The 20,918-nt window shown below is 37.0% G+C and overlaps 1 protein-coding gene and 1 long non-coding RNA gene across 4 annotated transcripts in view; both read left to right on the top strand.

The window, feature by feature from the left end:
• The window catches only part of PRIM2 (DNA primase subunit 2), a 113,203-nt gene that overhangs the window by 66,276 nt on the left and 26,009 nt on the right, over positions 1-20,918 (top strand). For all 3 annotated transcript variants that reach the window (XM_080584873.1, XM_080584872.1, XM_080584874.1), the window contains 2 exons: positions 453-525; positions 1,477-1,662. In XM_080584873.1, the coding sequence (XP_080440999.1) occupies positions 453-525; positions 1,477-1,662 (259 nt within the window). The remainder of the gene's footprint in view (positions 1-452; positions 526-1,476; positions 1,663-20,918) is intronic.
• Positions 1,669-20,583, top strand: LOC308191927. The gene is made up of 2 exons (XR_013948396.1): positions 1,669-3,830; positions 4,311-20,583. It is a non-coding gene; the product is annotated as an uncharacterized lncRNA (long non-coding RNA).

The raw sequence follows: 20,918 nt of genomic DNA, 5'->3' as shown, positions 1-20,918 counted from the left end.
AAAACACTTTTAATGAGAGGGTTGTCAAACACTGGAACAGGTTACCCAAAAGGTTGTAGAGTCTGGCCTTGGAGCCACACAAAATTCAGCAGGATGAGATGCTGAGCAGCCTGCTCTAATTAATTCTGATTTGAGCAGTGGAGTTGGACTGGATGATCGCGGAAGTCTCAACTTCAACAATGGTGTGATTCTGTGATCTAAATTCTTAATGACCCCCCACCACTCCTTTCAGATAGAGGAAGGGAGGGTTTCTTTATCATACTGACTGTAATTCTGGTTCTGTAAATCTAAACTACTTACGTAACTGTTTACTGCTTTGTTCTTGTTTTTGTCTGCTGTATAATATTTGTAGCCCTTAATTGATAAAATATCTTTTCCTGTATTTGTAAACTCAATTTTTTTTTTGAACAGTGAAAGCTTTACATGATGCTATTCTGTCTGCTTTTTTTCAGCCATTCTTATGTTGGTCCAGATTACAGTGTACAAAAAAACACAGGAAAAATCTCTCTAGACCAAATCGATGCTGTAAGTCCTCTGTGTTTGTTGAGTTATATGTTGATTATGATTTAAGGTCAAACTCCTTATGTACAGACAACATTTTTTTTGATTCAGTATTTGTTATGCAGCTGTTGAGAATGGCTTGAATGAAGTTGAGACAAATTTTAAAATGGAATAGAATTAACTGAAAGTGCATCTAATCAGAATTTAGACTGGAGCTATAGTGAATTTGCTTAATTTGCTGCTTAATTTTATGTGCTTTCACAAATACCTAACATAATCACAGAGTTTAACAAAGTTTTCATATATAATAATGTTGCAATTTGAACTTATTCCAACTCTTTTTTATTGGACCTTAGAAAATAGTTTGTTTTCAGTATCCGTCTTAAACATGACAGGGTAGTGCAAAACCCCAGTAAAACTGAATTTCATTTTTACGTCTCTGAGGTCTTGCTTTATAAGAAATAACATTCTTCAGGTAAAAAATCTGCAGATCAGCTGCAATGGATTTTACTCTTGCTTGTAGTTTCTAAAAGATACTTAAACAAACAAACAAAAAAAAAACCACAGCACCAAAACAAACAAATAAAAACCAAACCAATGAACTACACAAATTAAAAAACAAAAACCTCAGACACGGGTCACCTTGCCATTCCCGAAACTAAAATAAGGAAGAAGCAAGAAGCATTGAAGTAGAACTGTGAATGTATCTTTCCTGACGGCAGTTATCCCTTTCTTACGTTGGACAGAAGATATTCTGGTATTACCACCAGTGCTGCTGTCTTTTGGATTTTCTTCTCGTGATGGTTGTTGTATTTGATAGCTTAATGACACTTTTGTGTTATCGTTAGTTCCAAGGCACCCTGCACATGCATATCTTCCCAACCATTGGCGTTTTCAAGTGGAGCTAATGATTCATCGTGATAAGCTTATATCCTAAAAATGATCGGTATGACTTAAATCATTTTTTCTCGACAGCTTTCTGTGAAATCATTCCCACTCTGCATGCGCCAGTTGCACAAAGCCCTGCGTGATAACCACCATCTCCGTCACGGAGGCCGTATGCAATACGGACTGTTCTTGAAAGGCATCGGTTTGACTCTGGAACAAGCACTGGAATTTTGGAAGAAAGAATTCATCAGGGGAAAAGTAGACGCGGACAAGGTAATTCAACAAATGAAAAATACCTAGGCATATGAATGTGTGGATGTAGTTAATGTGTATGTCTGCTAGATACCTTGATAGGTGCTTATTAAAGAAGATAATTTTACAAAAGGTACAGTATTGTCTTTTAAAATTGTTCTTCCTTTTTTGTTATGATTTCATTAATTTTTTTGGTCGTTCTCCTGAAGCATGGGAAAAACAAGCTAGTCACAAAGCCAGAGGCTTTTTTAGATGAGAACTAGAAAATCTTGTTTTACCACTTAATCACTAGGAAACCAATGTTGTGCATGAAATACAAGTACTATGTGACTAAATTGATTCACTTCACCATGCAGGTAAGTGACCACAAACAGTACTGTCTGAAAGGAGAGGTTAGCCTTCTTTATTGGTTAATAAAAATAAAATTAGTTGGACAGTTGTGTGAGAGGTAAGATTGCATTATTAATTTATAGTCTAAAAAGAAACTGTGGGTGAAAGAAAGGTATGCTTAAATAGTGAGAAAACACCGTTCAGTGCCATAGGCTGTGTTGTTGACAAATTAGTGGCCTAACCCTTGCCAGTAGTTTTGAGGTTATCATGGGGGAGGAAAGTGTGACATACATGTGCTTTGAGAGCATGAAAAAATGATGGTAATTTTTGGAGATTTGTGATCTGCTCCTTGTTTTACACAGTCTAGAGTTTACACAGGTAAAACCAAGCAGGTGTCCTGACTCACCTGTATGCTTGGCCTGTGGCACGTGGCATTCAGGATTTGTGTGTGATTTTAGACCAGATGTTTCACACCTTATGCCAGTTTTGTTTGGACTATGTTACTTTGCATTTGATGTGAGATCTTAGCTTTCCAGAATACTCTGACATACGTCGGAGTGTTTGGCAGATTATTTTTTTGTTAGCTTAAGTTCTTGGAACTTGGCTCTTTAAAAAATGTATGGGGGCAAAAAAGGAGTCCAGGCTATAATGAATTATGATTTGCATCTTTTATTTCAAGTCCTGGAAGATATGTCCACTGGTCTGAAGATCCTTTTTGGAAATGGGAGGGGATATGAAAACAGGATTTTAATAAGGACTTAAATCTCTGTAAATCTAGCTCCATTATTTGGACATGACTTAAGAGGAAATATGTGTTTTATTAAAACAGAAGAAATCCAGGATGCAATCATTTACAAAGGATTCAAGAAAAGATTTCAAGATAGGTAACAACTTTAATTTTGCAGTTAAATGCTAATTAATTCTTTGTTGAATTCAGGAAAATGCAGACTTCTCATTTGTGATTTCCTGTGTTTAAAGGAAATTGATTAAAAACAAGCCATTAGAAGCAAAAACAGTGGAAATACCTACATTTATTCTGACTTTAAAAAAAAAAAAAATACTGTGTGAACTGTGGAATGTCTGATTCCACCTGCTTGTGCTTTGACACTAGATGCCTGCACATGTATGAAGACATGCATGCATCTTGTGTCCTGTTTTCAGTCAAGTTTTATGACCCTGTGTTTATCTATGGAAGTGTGAAAGCGTATTATGAGTGAAGCAAGGGGTTATAGTTACTGCATTTTTTATAAGCAGGCTGCTATTTCATAATTCTGCTCATGTTCTAGGTACCAACTTTAGACTGGGGTGGAAAGAAAAAGCTGACTTTTCACACCCATAACTGAAGTAACTGAAGTCAGTGGTCTGTGATTTTCATAGTAAAATGTTATATTATGTTTAATGTCCTGAAAAAAATGAAGATGAATGCCATTCTAATCAGTACTCTCTTCTTTTGACGTTTTTATCTTCTGAATCATGGTATATTTCCTTTCCTGTTGAATAGAGGTAATTACACTGTTTTGTCCTACTGGAGCATTTTGAAGATATATGAATGGTATCTTGCTAGAGATTAAAGTCATTTATTCATTACTGGGAGGGGTATTGCAAAAGGGGAATGTTTGATTCACTGCAAATGGTTATGATTTCAAAATTGTGTGTTCACATGAATCTTGGAAAGGCAGTAACATTTACACTGTTTTTCAATCCTGAATTTCCTTTGTGCACAACTTCAGTCTTCAGCAGGAAGGGAATCATCGTGAACACATCAGCAGTGCATTGGAGTGCGTACTACAGACTAAGCATAGGTGCAAGGAAAATTTGCACCAAAAAGAACCCAACCCCTCTGGTGCTCTGAATCGCTGGTATGGACATCCCCTAGCTTTCCATGATTAAATAAATAAATAAATAACAATAATAAAAAGAAACACTTTAGAAAAGTTTGCGGGAAACATTTTTTTTCATTTGAGAGGAAAACTGTAAAGTACATTGTAAATGAAGTGTGAAACTTTGAAGTAGATGTAGATGAAGTAGATGAAGTAGAAACTCCAAGGAATGAGCTCAAACAGGTAGTGATCCTCTGTGTGGGGGAAATTGATCGAGTCGTAGCATGTTCACAACAGAGACAAATGCAGAGCACAAAACAAAATATGCTTTTGTTTTAGACACTGTAATTAAAATTATTCTGAAAATTGCTAGGCTAAGAGTGCCTAAATGGTAAATTATTATTGTTCAGATGTTAGGATCAGCTGTCAAATGGTGGTAGCTGTGTTACTTCTGACTGAATGGCTATGCCATTTGGTTCCAGTGATTTGATTTTCCTGGCTCTTCCATTTTTTTTCCAGGTGATCCTAGGAGGTCCTTGGATCTGGATTCCAGAATGAGGGCTTTACCTTGACTGCAGGCAGCTGGTGGGGAATGTTACTACCAGAGCCAACCAGAAATGCCATGGGGGGGTTCCTCAGGGTGGATTATGATCTCTGCTCCTCTTTGAATTCGCTCCTCTTGCCTCTTTAAAGAGCCTGTTACATACCTTTCATATACTCCTATTTTGAAAGGTTACTGTCAAAATGAAGACTGTTTGTGGTAGCACGCTGGTGTCCACTGAACAGATCTGTGAAGTGCCTTTTGTGGCAACTTCTGGGGCTGTGTTACCAGGGGCCACAGATGATAGACGGAGGGCAGGGTTTATCCCCATCTGCTCAGCACTTGTTAAATGACACCTCAGAAGCAGCGCTCCAGGTGTGCCCATCTCCTGCCCTCTTCCCAAAGCCAAGCGGTTGATGTACAGAAGCACGTTGAGCAGAGAACCACTTGAGCACCTGCCCTGTGAGGCTTGGCTTGTTCAGCTTGGAGAAGAGAGGGAACCTAGCAGGACCTGCAGCAGGTTAGTAAGAAAGCAGAGCTAGGCTCTGCACAGCGGTGCATGGTGGGAGGGCTGGAGACAGCAGGCCTAAGTTCAAGCAGGTTATTCAGACTGGTTATAGTGAAAAACTCAGCATGAGGACAAAGGAGCACTGGAGCAAGTTGCCCAGAGACATTATGCAGTCCCTATGCTTGGAAGCTTTGAAGACCCAACTGGATAAAGCTTTTAGCAGCCTGGTCTGATCCCTTGGCTAGCCCTGCTTTGAGCAGACTAGAGATCTTCCGAGATCCCTTCCAGGCTGAAGTAACCTGCGATTCTGCACACGCGTCTGATGAAAGGCAGAAGTAAATTTTTGCGATTGCCAGCCACTAGAGGGAGACAAGATCATAAGGAATAAGCAAATAAGACCTGGAGATCTAACGTGCATATGCTATGGTGCTTTGTAGGTCTATACATTTATATAATAAAAACAAACCATATTTTTGCATGAAAATAGAAATAGACATCTGTTACTGTGCTGAGCAGTGCTTTTTAAGCGTGCACAACTCTTCACAGTGGAATTTGTAATGCACGGAATGACGTGGTGGTTCTTTAAAACAACCTCTGCCTCCTTAAATCCCCTGGAATATATTCTTTATCAGTAAGTTGATTGCATTTGATTTTGGTATTTTACTTTCTCATTTGTTTGAGATTTGAGGGTTGATTTGCAGCTCGATTCCTTTTTCTTTTTTTTACTTGTCCCTTTTATACTGGGTAATGGTGCCTACTAATTTGGGAACATGTTTTGATTCACAAATCTGAAAAGGATCTCTATTCTGTCGTGTTCAATTATAGTTCTCTAATTGGATGCCATTTGCTTTTATTCTTGAGTTATTTAAACTTTACAAATCTGCCAAAGCCCAGTGACATGTTCAACAGCAAGCCACAATATTGGGCATCTAAGAGAAAAATATAAATCAAATTGAAATTCCTGTATAAAGATTAAAATTTGATCTTTGCCTTTTCCTTGTACATCAGTAGTACCGGTGCAAATAGATGGCTAAGCTTGAATTCCCCGGAGGTGAGTAAAGGCTACTATAGAACTTGAAGGAAATGTTTACTGTCTTCTTGGATACCAGAAATGTAATATCTGTTGCATATATTACCTGTAAAATCTTATCCCTGTGAAATCTGTGGAAAATGGAAGAGTATATTGTGGTAACAAAGTACTGATGATATAGCTAAGCATGATGCTCTTGCTTTCATTGTCTGTTGGAAGAGTGAATAGTCAAGCTCTTGATTAAACTATATTTTTGGGTTAAACTCCCACAAACTTCTACTAGTGACTGCAAGAATGATCTTCAGTATAATCACATACTATCTGTATTCCTCTCATTATTTAGAAATTATCATTTAATATTCTAGCTGTAGTGAGATAGAGCATACGAGTTTTAAAGGTTTTGGGTGAATCATTTTTATTCTGTATTGGCAAAAATGACATTGTAGTCATAACACTATTATATGAACGGCTATGCTTACTTGGTATAGCTGAGCATAAAGAAAGTCAAAATACTCCTATATGCTTTCAGATGCTTTTTCTTTTCTACAAAGTTAGCTTTTGAAGCTGCTTTAGTAGCAGGCTAAATGATTTAATTGCTAGAAGAAACATGAAAATGTGTTTTCAGTTAAATGTCTCATTTTGATTCCCAAATTTACTATTGAATTGTCTTTGACTATTGCATTGTCTTTTCTTTCAAATCAAGTTTAAAGAAAAAAGAAAATGAAACATCCCACGGTAGCATACAACCGTTATGGGGGTTTTGAGAAAGCAGGTGCTCCAATTGCATCTTGTGCATTTAGGCTTGAAATTTAATAAATAAATAAACATCCAATTTTAAATTTCAACCTCAAAGGATAAAGAAAAGGACCTTCAGGTTTCTCTATTCCTGAATTCTTTTGTGTGTTTGTCTTTTTTTTTCTTTCTTTAGTATATCTTTTTGTGGCATTCTTCTGAACAGCCAGATCCATGAGATCAGAGAACTTTTGCAAAACTGGAGTGAACAGACCAAGATTCCTGCTTAATGCTGCAAAGGCTGTTCAGCTTCTGATGTACTGAACACCAAGAGAGAGATGTCCATAGTCTGAATTCTCAAGTGCTGTTGTTTTCTGGAAAACAGCTTCATGGCAGTGAATCAATCAAGATCTCCGTTCATATAGCTTACTTAATCTTTTCTGCATATTAATTGAAGCCTGGAGGTTAACAGGTGCATCGTTCAAATGGGACCGTGCTAGTGTTGAAGGTGATACCCGTGTGAAAAGAGAGATGCAGCTGCTGAGATCGATTAGCTGGTGTGATCTCAGCTGAAGAAGAGAGTCTGGAGTTTGTTTTATAATAAACAATAAACAGGAGAGGTATTGTCTGTGAGTTTGTCTTATACTCAGAATTTATACAGCTAGACAGGAGAATGAAAAGCATGACTTGAAACCACAAATGCAGGGATTGCTGTTGTTGCATCTGAATCAAGGCGAATTAGTACAACGTCCCTGTTGGCTGTAGCTGGAAGAGGATTTTGTTTTCTTTCCTTTGTCTCTGGTTACTTTCTAATAAGAAGCAGTGAGCAGTTTCACACAAACAATTGAAAATCCTCAAGTCAAACTAGGAATTTCTTGGAGAACCTCTGTTGTTTGGCCATGAAGTTTAGTCCAAAGAATCATAATATCCTTCTTCAGCTGAATGGAAGTGTTTCACTTGCCATTACAATGCGGTTATTTTTGGCAATATGTGTATCACAATATGTTAAATCTGTGCAGGATTCCTGCAATTACATATTATTTTTACCTAAAGTTGTGTTTTATCAGTGGGGATTTTTGCCCTTCCTGTCCTGTGAGCCCTCATTTATACTTTCTAGCGTTCTGGTCCGTTCTCTCTTTTGGAGCAGTTCAGCATTTTGAAACACTCAGATGAGTACTGTTTGTGTATTTCTGACAGACTGGTCTACATGGTTTGATTTCTTCAGTTTGTTTTGTATGCCTATTGAAGAAAGTAGTCAGAAAGAGATCTGTTGTGGGTTCTGGAAGTAAGAGGACCAAGGAAGCATGCTCGTGGTGCTTGCATTTGATTATTTCTAAGAAGCATGGTCAAATGTGAATGACTTCTTGCAAATTCTCCTAAGTCATAGGAAGGAAAAGACTCCTTACTGACGGTATCAAATGTTGTAAAGCGTATTAGCAGTGGCTATAAACATAAATCACTGGCCTTTGGCTGGAAGGAAGTCACTGTCAGTGTTGTCTTTGTTATTTATTTCTCTTCAGTGTTGTGGACAGCGTCGTTCTGCAAAGACTCCAGAATACCGGCTCGTCTAGTTAGGGCCAGAGGTAGCACTTTGCTTCCCATTTAATTAAGCATTGTGAGATCAAATCAAAATAGTTTAAGGTTGTTTGCTTTGGATGGCAATTTTTAATAAAACTTTAGGAGTTTACAAGTATAGAATTGCTGTTCTTAAAATAATATGCCTCGTCGTATTTATGGACATTACTATCTGCTTACTGAATGCACGATTAGTAATTCAGATAATGCAAAGCCATTGATAACAGTTTCTATTTTTCTGACATATAAGAAAACCTGACTTTGCTGTAAAGGAATTTAGCAGTAACATCTACATTGTTCGCAGTCCTCACACAAATGTATGCAAGCTTGTAGGTATTGCTGCTCTGACCTTTTTATGAAACTAGTAATACAGATGGGTTCTGTGGCTGTCTCTCTCTGTCTCTTACTTGTTTTTTTTTTTTTTTCAAATTGAGCAACTAAACGAAGTACATCATAGCTCCGGTTGACATATAAGAAGTCAGTTGATGAGAAATGAGACATGAATATAAAATTAGGTGTCTAAGCCCTGTATAGCTTTTGTGATACATGGTAGGAAAGTCCTACCGCTTATTTCAGCAAAGCAAGATGAAAGTAATCAATCTTTCACCATTTCTGCCTGTATATAACGTATGTACTCATCACCGAAATGGTACTGTTAACCTACAACTAACAATATATATACACATATATATATATATACAAGTACATATATATATATATATAGAGAGAGACTTTTATATACATATATCTGTATATATGAACGGTACATGATTCAATTATGTTCAGAAGTTTTTAAGATTCCAGTAAGAATAGTAATACATGGTACGTGGTGCATGATGTTGTACTATTAAATTGAACTAGTTAGCGTTGATGTTATTAAATTTGCTGTAGGAATATACACTGGTAATGGGACAGTCCCCCTGGTGAATTAATGGCTCATTTTAGTATCAGTTAAAGGAGTTACTGATGTTTCCAAAATAAGCCACGTTCAATTTCCTTTTTCCCAGTGGTAGCTGTTGTTTCAAGTCCCCGTACCTTTGATGGGGGAATAACCTGCAGCCTCACTTGGTATTGGTTTTTTTCAAGGTGCATTAAACTTTTGTTTTGCCTACCGTGTGTTTGGACTTGTGAGCACTAAAAGGAACAAATCCGAACAAAAACCTGACTTTTTTGGTTGTTTTGAACCCTTTTACTTGTAAGGGTGTATTTTACTTTTAAACAGTATTGTGTGACCTTTTAAACCTAAGGCCTTTCCTGGTTTAACACTAAAGTTATGGATACTAAAGGGAAAGTGTCTGTGGGACATAATTATGTAGATTTGAGAGAGAGATGTAGTTTTAATTATGCCCTGTAGCAAACGTAGAAGCATATTAAACTCAATCATGCTTCTGTGTGTTTTCCTCTGAAACTTGCTTTACTCAGGCCTTAAATTACTAATCAGCATATTGGTGTACCCTAAGGTTGTCTAAGCTAACTGAATATTGACAAGAATCTGTTTCGTTATTTGTCATTTTATACTTAACATGTCTTTTTTATGGCAATATTTTTTTACAGAGACTTTGTTTAAAAAAACAACTTAGAAATAAATAAATTTGTGTAATAGATTAAAAATTTTAAAGCAATACTCTCAAGTGAAGTGGAGCTAGTATAAAAATACATTATTTTTCAGCATATTTTTGTTTCACGAGTGGTATTCAAAAAGACCATGACTGATGAGGATATACTAGAAAACATAAAATCCTTTTTGGAGTTGCTACCAGATATCTTAATTAAATTCTTTTAAAACTAAATTTTTCCAATTTTTGTAGTGACGCCAAAGTTATGGTGGCATTTTCCTGTGATTGCTCAATTTAAAGTACTTTAAAAAAAAAAAACCTGCTAAAAATATATCTACCTTACCTTTGATTTTCATTTTTCATCATTTAACTTGTATTATAAGGGAAAACTTCAGATTGTCTTTCAGCCTGTGGCATGTCCTAGGGGCAGAGAAGAATAATTTCAGGATATTAATTGTGGTACTGGCATAGTGTTTTTTTTTTTTAATTGGTCTCTCTGCTGTAAAGAGGGATAGGTTTGGTTTTCTTTATTACCTATTAGGCACCGAAATCTGTATTTACTAATCTAGTATCTGAGCAGGTTAGTGATAACAGTTCTTGCACTGACAAGAATGAAAGCAACAAATGATCTTTCCTGTACTAAAACTAATTTAGAACAGAATCCAGTCTTTTTGACATGTTTCCAGGGAATAAACGTTTCAGGGCATTTCTTTCCCTACTGTATTATCTCTTCTGAATTGCAAGAATAGAAATGGATGTTAAAACCAGACTTTTAATTTTCTAAGATTTTGTAGCCTCGAACCGCTTGTCAGATCTGTGCTTTATTGTTGTAGAAAGACTGTGTACTTGTTAGAAGAGGATTCCATCTGATTAGCCATTACAGCAGCAGCAAGTTAGTATGTCAGTGACATTTCAGGGAAAATGATAGATTTGTCTGTCTGGTTGCCATAAGTTCAGCGATTGTAAAATATCTGAGTATCACTAAGTTCTCTGGCAGGCTGTCTTGAATACCTTCCTAATAATACGGCTTTATCTTTAGAGCAATCTGCTGAAAAATACCTGCTGCGTGTTCCCATAATGTATCGAACCTTTCTGGGTGTTTACCCCAGTTTCTGAGACAGACGTTCATGTCTTTTGAGATACAAATATATTCACCTGTATCTTCTTATTAATGTCCAGGAGAAACTGAATGACATGCCAGATCTTTTCCAGTTGTGTTCCTGTGTTGTTTTGAACTGAAAAATACTGGTTTTGGTAGAATACTTTATTAATCTTGATATAATTGTTTGAAACTATTCTAAAATCCTTTTATTAGATGTTCAGATTTGCTGCAATTGTATATATTGACTTCCAAAACAAAAGGCAGAATCCTGTGTACTGTCTCTTTTGATAATGTCCATGTCATTGCTGTAACATCACATAACTGTCATATGCCGTACGTCTACATTCAACCAGCAAATCGTGGCTGTATTTCCTATTCAGTCATCTAGAAAAGCAGCATGTTGTACATATCAAATGTGCAATCTGCTGATATACCACATAAGCTTAGATATAAATAAGAAAGTATTTTTACTTTCAGAATTGATTTAAGAATTGTGCCTCACGTCTTCTGAAACGTAGTGAATCTCATGAATAAAGACAAGATGTTTTTTTTTATGTGACTTGTGCCGTGCACAATTTATGTTTTAGAAATTTACTATATCGGTCTAAGAAAGTTAAATTACTAGGATCAGGCTTAAGTATTTCAAGATGAGAGAGGTTACTACTTCTTGAAAGTAAGACACTGATTTTATATTGTAATGTACAGCGCCATTTAGCTGAAAAGCTGAGTTCTGCATAATGTGTTATGCTCTGGCTTTTCCTGTTCATTGTGTCCATTCTGAAGTCCACTCACACAGCAAGGAAAACAAAATGTTTCCTTCAAATATATGTACTTTTTAACCCTGCTGTACGTAGGGGAGCAGAAGCTAGTGGTCTTTCTATAAAGTCCAGATTCCTTGGATTTAAATTTCATTTTTTTTTTTCTGATGGATCTTTTTTGAGTTAGTCTTGAGGCATGAGAACTGGGCCAATAACAGCGAGGAAATAGTTTTGTTTAAAAAGAAAGGCGTTTTTTTAGCTGTATTACAGTAGTTAGGCTGTCTTTCCTGTACTTTAGTTATTTCCCAGAAATTGTATTCTTCTGTTTGTAGGACCTTGCAGCAGACACTAAGAAATCGGACGTATATTGCTTCTGAAACACTTCAGAGCAGTTTGTCAGTAGAGTTTCTTTATTTTTCTGTTTGCATTTTTCTCTGTAGTCAGGTCATCTTTTAATGAATGATGAATTAACAGAATAAAAAGATGGAAAAACAGTCTCGAGTGGTTTAAAACAAGCTTTCTTCTGTCAGTGAATGCAGAAAGTTGTCATGCAAAGTCTAGAGTTCAACTCTTGGTTACAATACTCTCTCTGCACATGAGAAAGAAGTTAGAGAGGTCTGTATATGTAAGCAGTTGTGCTGCTTATGACAGTAAGGACTAACATCGGCGGTTTTGAACACTTCAGCCTCCTTTGATCATCATCTTAATGTGATTTTTGTCTTTTGTTGTCCTGCTAATAAAGGAGGGAATCTTTTTTTACAGGGAAAATGCCTGCATTCTTGAGCCAAACCATGCTGTTTGGAGGGCTCCGATATCTGCTTTACTCTGTTCAAAAGGGCTGACAAATAGCGGATCTCTGAACACCTTGTTTTTCTCAGTCTTTTATGTCTGTATAAAAAAGGTAAGCCTACGTGTTTCAAGGGTAGACATAAGGCTTACATATCTATCTGAGGGAAACACATTCATTAGTCAGCTTCCTCATAGTTTTAAGAATTATTTGATTTTTTTTCCCCCCATTTTTGTAATATGTGCTTATACTAGAGATTTGCTGATACCTTGGGACGTTATGTGTTTGAGCATATGATGTCCTTCTGTTCTGACGCTATCATCCTTGTCTGAGAGGTATAACAGTAACTGCGAAAACTGCGAAGGTGTGGGTTGTGTTGTTTTGTTTTTTTTTTTTTTTTTCCCACAGTTGTAGCACGTTTTGATAAGTTTAACTTGGATTGATTGAAGGGATATTCTCCATCCCAAGTCACTGGATCTCTTTGCTGCTGCCACTTTGGCAGATCTGAGGCTTACAGTAAAATTAAATCTCCTGGACTTTCTTGCGTATCACTTGATTGGGTCACTCATAGATTTCTAATGAATGAGGACTGCTTTGCTGGCAGGCTTGTTTTTACTCGATGGTAGCAGCAACGTACCACTCAATCTCATGATCGACGAAGAGTGCACACTTGAATTTTACATTGCTTCTTGTGTGTCTTTGTCAGCCAGTTCTGAAGTTGTCTTCCGATGTCTTTCTGATCAGAGTATACATATATAAAGGATTCCTAAAACATAAGACATAAAGAGCGTAGATATATAAAAGATTTCATTACTGTACTGTGAGGATGCTTGCAAGCAAATGCAGTAATAATTTAATGAAGTAGTTCAATAATATCTTATTCTGTCAATTTTGATTGACTGGAGTGGCTGAGACAGCTTTTCCTCAGAGTTTCTCTCATTTGTGAGTTGTTTTTTGTTATCCTCACACTCTGGGAGTCGCCATAACCTCTTAAAGTTCCAGCTTGTGGTGTGGCTGATTGGGTAACTTTGCTTTCTGGTATGCTCTTTCTCCTTCCTTAAATTATTATTAGAACAAAAATTATTATTAGAACAAAGGAGCTTGCCACACATTTTGAGTTAAATGCTATTTTTTTTTTAGTATCCATGTTGGACTGTTCTCTGTGAAGCAGAAGACATTCCAGGTATCTTGGGTGCCGGCTGGAGCTGAGAGTAGTGGCTCTCCTCTGAATCTCTTCTGAAGTCTGTTTGGCTGCCGTTTTGGCATAGTGCAGTCTGCTCTGAGGAATGCCTTCTCATCCCCAGCTTTAAAATGTTCTGACAGGCTACTATGAATATTCCCTCTGTCAGAGAGCAGTCTGAACCTCCTGTCCCAGTCCTGCATTTTACTTCTGGTCTGTCTTATGATCTGTACAAAAGGGAATCCATTTGGACACCTTTCAGGATTCTTCACAGAATGACAACGTGACTGTGCTGACAGTTCTATGAAAAACAATCTGTTTTCTTCACCATTTCTTCTCTAAATGTTAAAGTTTTTGTTGTATGTGCTCACCCAGGCCACAGTATATGTTATAAGAAATGATGAGCTATATGAGACTAAATGCTTTACGTGTTTACTGTGCTTAAGTAAAACTAAAAAAAAAAAAAAAAAACAAAACCCTGTTGTTTACAGAGTACTGATAGAGCTTGGATAAGCAGTAGGAATTCAGTTTTTAGACTTGGCAAGGGGCCCTGGCCAGTCTTCATCTATCTTCTTCTAAAACCTGTAATACATGCTACAGTGGTATACATATAAGTATGGATTTCTCCCAGTTCTGATACAAACTTGCTGAATCTGTTTTTTCCTTGGTATACATATTCTTTACACTAGGATCCTAAGCTGCCATTATGATCAATAGAGATCTAGCCAATACCGTCAATAGTGTCTGGAGATGATTCATTTAATGAGCCTCTGGGTGCCTACGGTAGGGTGAATTGAATTGCTCCCCAGGCTCCTGATTGCATTGACCTCCATTGACAGCAATGGGAGATGTCTGGATTTAGATGTCTGGAGCTGAATCTTATTCCTATAGATGCACACCAAGTCAGCTACAATTCTACTTCACTTTAAGTTTCCTAGTCCTTTTTACTGTTCTACATGCCACATTTCTGTCCGCTTTGCAATCTCTCAAGTCTTACATCTCTTTCAGTGACAATGCTTGCTGTGTTCTCTGCCATTAAGTGTTTTGGGGAAGATTATTCTCTGATGACCACTTCTGATAAAATTAATAATGCTCTTGGTTTACTGCTTACTTTCTGCTGAAAGAAACGCTTAGAAATTCCATCAGCTGACATCTCTGAACATTGAAATGCAGGAAACACTGATTGAAAGAACATGAGCAGAAAAATCAGTGAATGGCATTGGTGTGCTTGTAAATCATGGAGTATTGGAAAAGTCTTTTTTTTTTTTTCTTTAACTGAATGGAATCCCTTGATTTAGAAGCTCATTTTTGTATAAAAGATGAAATAAAAATTTTCTTCTTTCACCTCCCAGCTGCTCCCTTTTACGACCTTCACCCCTCACAAACAAAGCATCCCTAGTTACTTTGATCCCCATTTAGCTACATCTGTACCAAAATGTGAAATTTCTGGTGGAACTACATAGATGATCTCAGCCTCATGTGGTACGATGGATGTGGCTTCGTGGGTGCTGCAGGCTTTGAGACATTCTGCTCCGCAGAAGGTCACCAATACTTCAGTCAACTGTGAAGTTTGGCTATTATGTAGCTCTGCTTTCACCACCAGTGAAGTCACCGTAAGATTTGTTAACTTCCCATTTTTTCTGATATTCAGGAAGTATTTATATGTTTATAAACACATACTTATGTTCATATATTTCTTACATTGTGACTAGTAGTTTCTCATGTCCTTTCAGATAGCTCAGCCTTGGGCCAGGACTGCAGCTTGTACAGGACCTAGGAAAGAGAGACCTGCCATTGCTCTTTGTAGGTTGGTGGTTCTCTAGGGGATGTGTTATTGGGACAATCCCTGGCAGATGTAGGCCCTACTGGAAAGCTGCGATCACCTTCCTAGCTATTGCCATCTTTGTCTTGCTTTTAAGGTAGAGAAGAATGAAAACCTTTGTGTTTTGAGACAAGGTTAATATACAGCCACATAAAACATACGTGTACACACAAAATGCTGTGGTAAATTCTGTCTGACAGAAAGATAAAATTCTTTCATAAAAAAGGGGATTATTTTTCATCTCATTTTAAGCTTTCTTAAATAAGTCTTTTGTGGAGTAAATATTTGGTAACTAATGCAAGATTGTTCTCTTATATTAAAAGGACTTGAGAGTTCCATTAGAAACATAGGGAACGGCCTACAGAAATCCGATTAAAACAAATAATATAATAATGAGTTTTATTGAGCGTTCATTTGCTTGAATGTATTGGTACTATACATTGTACCAATGTATTTTTATAGATACTTAAGAAAAGCATGTTATCTGTGGTGGTGCTATCAAATACTGTCATTTTAATACAGCAGATTAATTCATGTTTAAAATAAAATTTATTTAATGTTTTCTATTTAAAAACAAAGCAAAAAAAATCATTAGTTGTTTAGTGTTAATTACCGTTTAAAATTTGATTTTTGTTCTATTATTGTTATTTTTCTATTTTTTTAATTATAACTCACAAACTACATTATTTCTTAATGTAGTTGTTTCATTTGTATTAACAAAGAGCTTACACCTCTATGTTCAGTAGCATATGTTCAGCTAAGTTTTTAAGGCAAACTTAGATTACCGCTAAAAAGCCTGCATGGACGTATTTTTGCCTGAGTAGCCTGGGGTAGCCCAAAAACTAGTTCATGAGTCATGCAGCTTACACTCATGTGGACACTACACAAGGAATTTAATTGATCGTAAACTTCTTGATTTCCTTGTAGCAGATGAAGACACCTCCAGGGCAGAGCACTTCTTGCCTCATCAGATACGGAAAACCTGAAATGGAAGGGGAAGAGGGGTCTTGTGCTTGATGTGAATCAATCTGTAATGACTGCCGCACAGCATATTCAAAATTTCCAGCTCAATTTTAGCTGAGGTTTCTGATCTGTACCTTAAAGCATAGAAATTGTGCTACAGGTTGAGAATTTAGCATAAATGGAACCTTTCTGTAGTTGGCAGATGGCGAAATACCTATTTATGTTCCTAAATGAAAGCCATGCCTGGGAAAAGATAACCTCAAATTGAGGTTATTTTAAGAATGAGCTTAAAGAAAAAAAAAAAAAGGACAAAGATGTGCCAGCTAAGCAGCGTCAACAGTAATGATTTGAGTGACTGCCTAGGGAATGGATGAAAAGTGAATCAATTATTTCACAAGATACACAAGTTTGTGCGATAAATTTATGAATTTGAAGCTGTTATCCATACAGGCTCAACAATTTTAGACAAGAAGTTACCCAATGACTGCTTAACAAGATGGTTTAACAGCATTACTACTTTGAATTTTGCAGAGCTGGAACTAATCTGGTGGTCAGCCAAGAAGCTAGACAAAATTGCTGCAGTCATTTTGCTTAGTTGTGAGATTTTTAAATAAATAAATATCCCAGGACTTTAAGGAATAAACGCATAAAAACTCACGTGAGTATATAGAAGTAGTTAAACTGAAACATGAAAGTTTTGCTGAAGTGTGAACATGAGCATGCAGTGCTTGGAACACCTGTCAGCAAATTACTTCCCGTGTTAATATGCACGCTGAATATCTGAATTGGTAACCTAGTTTGCAAATGACAAAATTTATGGAGGACTTTGTGCTATTTCTAGATACTCTAATGCAAATATGACAAGTGACATAAGCCAAGTAACTTGCGGTTATGACATGATACTTACTCTGCAGTGGCTGAAATGCTTTGCAAGTGTTGTATATAATTGTTCTGTTCTTTTGAAGTTGCCTTCAGTTGTATCTAATTGATAACTGAGGCACACATGAGCCATGCTTCTCTGCTTTGTTTTAACAAAGCTTTTCTTCAAAGGAAAGCGTGTACCTGCCACATGGTCTGTATGATGGACATTGCCATTTCATACCCTAATATCTCATGTTTATGTGATCAAACTCTAATGAAAATAACATTTCCATAAATTCTTATCTAGAACATAGTAATCTGATGTTAGGCTATACCAGTTGCAAACTTTGTGTGTGTGTGTATATATATATCTCAGGTTTTTATTATCTTACATATACCTTATTTATACCTTAACTTATAACATACACATCTTCTCGTGAAGGAAATCTAATACAGCATATGTGCCTTAACTAACAGTTTTAAGGCAAACTCATCTGCCTTAGTCTGATACCTGTTTAAATGTATCAGATAAAAGCAAAAGGTGAGTTCCTTGCTATCTTACACGCGTATACCCAGTGAAATGTCCTCCAGCCTCCTGGATTTTGGCTTATGGACCACTGGTTTAGCCTTGCCCATCAGTGCTAAGAGCTTACTTTCCTGTAGGAAGAAGTCTAAGAACACTTCAGTGTCACTTGTGTTAGGATGCCTGGGATGATCATTAGTACATTCAGCACCATACGCTGGACACCACAGCTCATCCCAACAAATACTGATGCATAAAAACATACACTGCAGAACATGGGTGGGCAGTTTTATCTCAGACCAGACATCACATGCATCCTACAGCTACGTCTAGAGAGAAGAGCTGTCCCCAGAAATTTTTATATCTTAGGGAACAAGTTAAAGATCAGGCAATTGACTTGTACTCTTCTAAAATTTAAAAAAAAAAAGAAGCAAATGTACACAGCTGTTAATCCAGAGGTTTGTGCATGCCAGCACCAAAGTGACAAATTTGATAGAAGGTTGTCTTTTTCATTTTCTTGGCTTTAGGGTGAACCAGTTCATTATTTAAATAAGACGTGTTTCTCGATCACTTCCTCTGGCACTAAAACCATGACCCATCGACCCAGCACTTGGAAATAAATTACAAATGCCTTGCAGATTTTGGAAAGCTCAGAGAACTAAATAAACTAAATAGAGTCAAAAATAGTTTAGGTAGTAGAATTGTGGGCCATGCTGTAAAAAGTTGCAGAGAATCCCCATTCTAAAGTACTACCCAACAGTAGGTGGTCTAGTATATGTAGTTACTCAATAATATGATGGTGTTATTGTAGTGCTGCTGTTCTATTGTTTCTTTTGTCTCAGTGGAAACTGTCACACAGTAGGAGGTGATGTACCCACTTGGGCAGCATCATTATTATCAAGCAACTTCATCTCAGGCTTCAATAAAAACCTTGAACGTTTTTATTATAGGGCCATCACTAAAAAAGTGGTTCTTCAAATCATTTTGAGTTTTCACCTTTCATAGTTTTCTGTCATAATGACCTTTTGGTAGATTGCATAGTTGGTCTGTACTGTAATAGTTTTACAATTTTGACATGTTTTTTTCCTGAAATAGTTTAAAAACAAGTTGTCTATAAGCAATTAGAATGACCCTGCAAACACTGACATGCATGATGTGTTCTGCAAATGCCCTATTTTGTTGAAGGAAGTGGGAGAATCATACAGCATCTGTTTGGGGGTTTGGAATAAATAGGAAGGGACAATTTCTCTGCCTTCTAATTTGTGCAGATTTCAAGCACATCTAATTATACTTACATACATATATATGTGTACTTTCACTGGCAATTGAAAGGGAATGCTTCTGAGGGGGATTTTTCTTTGTGCATATCCTAGAGTAATAGCATTAGGAAAGAGCTAGTCTGATCACTGAGCTCATCCCCCAGCGTACAGAGGGCTGTTCCTCAGGATGTGCTTTCTGAAACGAAATGCCACAATTCATGGCTTCTTCCTACTGAGGAGCACTGCACAGCCCCTTGGATACTGACGCTGCTAAAACTCTGTTCCCTTGAATAATGACCAGAAACTGAATCACAAGGACAGGAGAGGTCTTGGTGAAGCATCTCACTGTGGGGGCCAGCTTAGCTGTGTTAGTCTTTCCTTCCCTGTGCTGCTGCAAAGGCTCTGAGAACAGGTGACAGTTATCAATGTGCATGAGCAAGTGCACAGTTGGGCAAGTGTTTGTCGCCATCAATTGTCTTCTCTTGCAGATGAGAAGTTAGATTTGCCAGCCATTGCTATTGGACAGATTCCTTCTCCTTCAGAGAAACAACTGGTTTGCACATGAAGGCTCTGTAGCGTGGAGGATGGATTTTGAAGGGGACTGTTCAGGAGCACTGGGGTGTTTATGGTTAATTCCAGAAGTGTAAGGTAGTAAATGTGGACCAGGAAGTACGATAGTGGTGTTGGACAGCTTTAAATCTGCCAAATAGCCACAAAAACACTGTGTGTTGTCTGAAATTAAAAAAAAAAAATTGGAACAATACTTATTTCAAGCATTTTGCAATGAATTCAAGAGATTGAACATTACCAGCAGTTGCCCGTTACCATTACAGTATTAATTTCAGAAGAATGGCCACTACTGAAAAAAAGCAAGCAAAAATGTCTTTGCACAATTTCTTTCTCTCTTTCTTATCACTAGTGTTTCCATTAAAAACGTGGCACAATTACAATGGCAGAAATAAAATGAGATTTATAAATTGCCTTTTTTTAAAAAAGCATTTTATGCTACTCTGTTCAGCACAGAGGGGATTCTTACCTTAATAAGTAAATGACTCAGTCTTCTGATACCTTAGTTTTAAGTTCACACATGGTAGCTATGTCTATTTCTATACATTTTAATTTTTCAAAATATATTCTACTGTAATATTACTAAAAAACAAAAGTAACCCTGGCCCAAAGAACATATAGGTGTAATGAAACTGATGTCAAATGGCCTCAAAAGATCCAAACAGGGTTACAAGAAAGCAATGAGAAAACCCCCAACCTGTCCTAAGGCCATGTTGTGTTATTATGTAGCTGTTGTTTCTATTTACTGCAAAAGCTGCTTCTCAGCATAAAATAATGAGTTAGGTAGTAAAAGTAGTTTCTGTGGGCATTAAGACAAGTGATGTGAAAAGTATAGCTCAAGATTTTAGTATACAGCGCTGTTAGAGGGTTGTTAATTTTCTGGCAAACTAAGCAATACATCCGGAAGCAGTCAAGGTTTGCTTTTGCCTTACAAAAACCTATCTGCTTTGCTTACTCAAATACCCTGTGTTAAGCAAATGAAATTGCGTTCATCCAATCTTTGCAAAGCAGGCAGAAAGGTTCCAGAGCTTCTGGATGGAAGAATATGTGGCTATGTGATCACAAACCTGACATTTAGCTTAACAGATTCTCTCAGAGGTTCGGAATTAAAATATGCACATCTTTGTGTCTGATATTTGCTGTTTTCCAGGAGTTTTCAAAGAGTAAGTATACCAATTCCCAGCTCCCAATTAAGTTCCATGCCGTGATACATATGTACTGGCATGTGTGCATTTATATGCAAGTATATATGCACATATTTAAGTGCTAACATCACATTTTCACCATTATAATGCTGTCTTTTGCTGTATTAGGCTTTCCTGAAGCTGGCAGCTGCAAAGGCTGTATTTAGCTTTTGCAGCTC

This window comes from Anser brachyrhynchus (assembly GCF_964034855.1).
Source record: "Anser brachyrhynchus genome assembly, chromosome: 3".
Lineage (NCBI taxonomy): Eukaryota > Metazoa > Chordata > Aves > Anseriformes > Anatidae > Anser > Anser brachyrhynchus.
The sequence above is the reverse complement of the archived record's forward strand: the minus strand, read 5'-3'. Positions and strand labels throughout refer to the sequence as shown.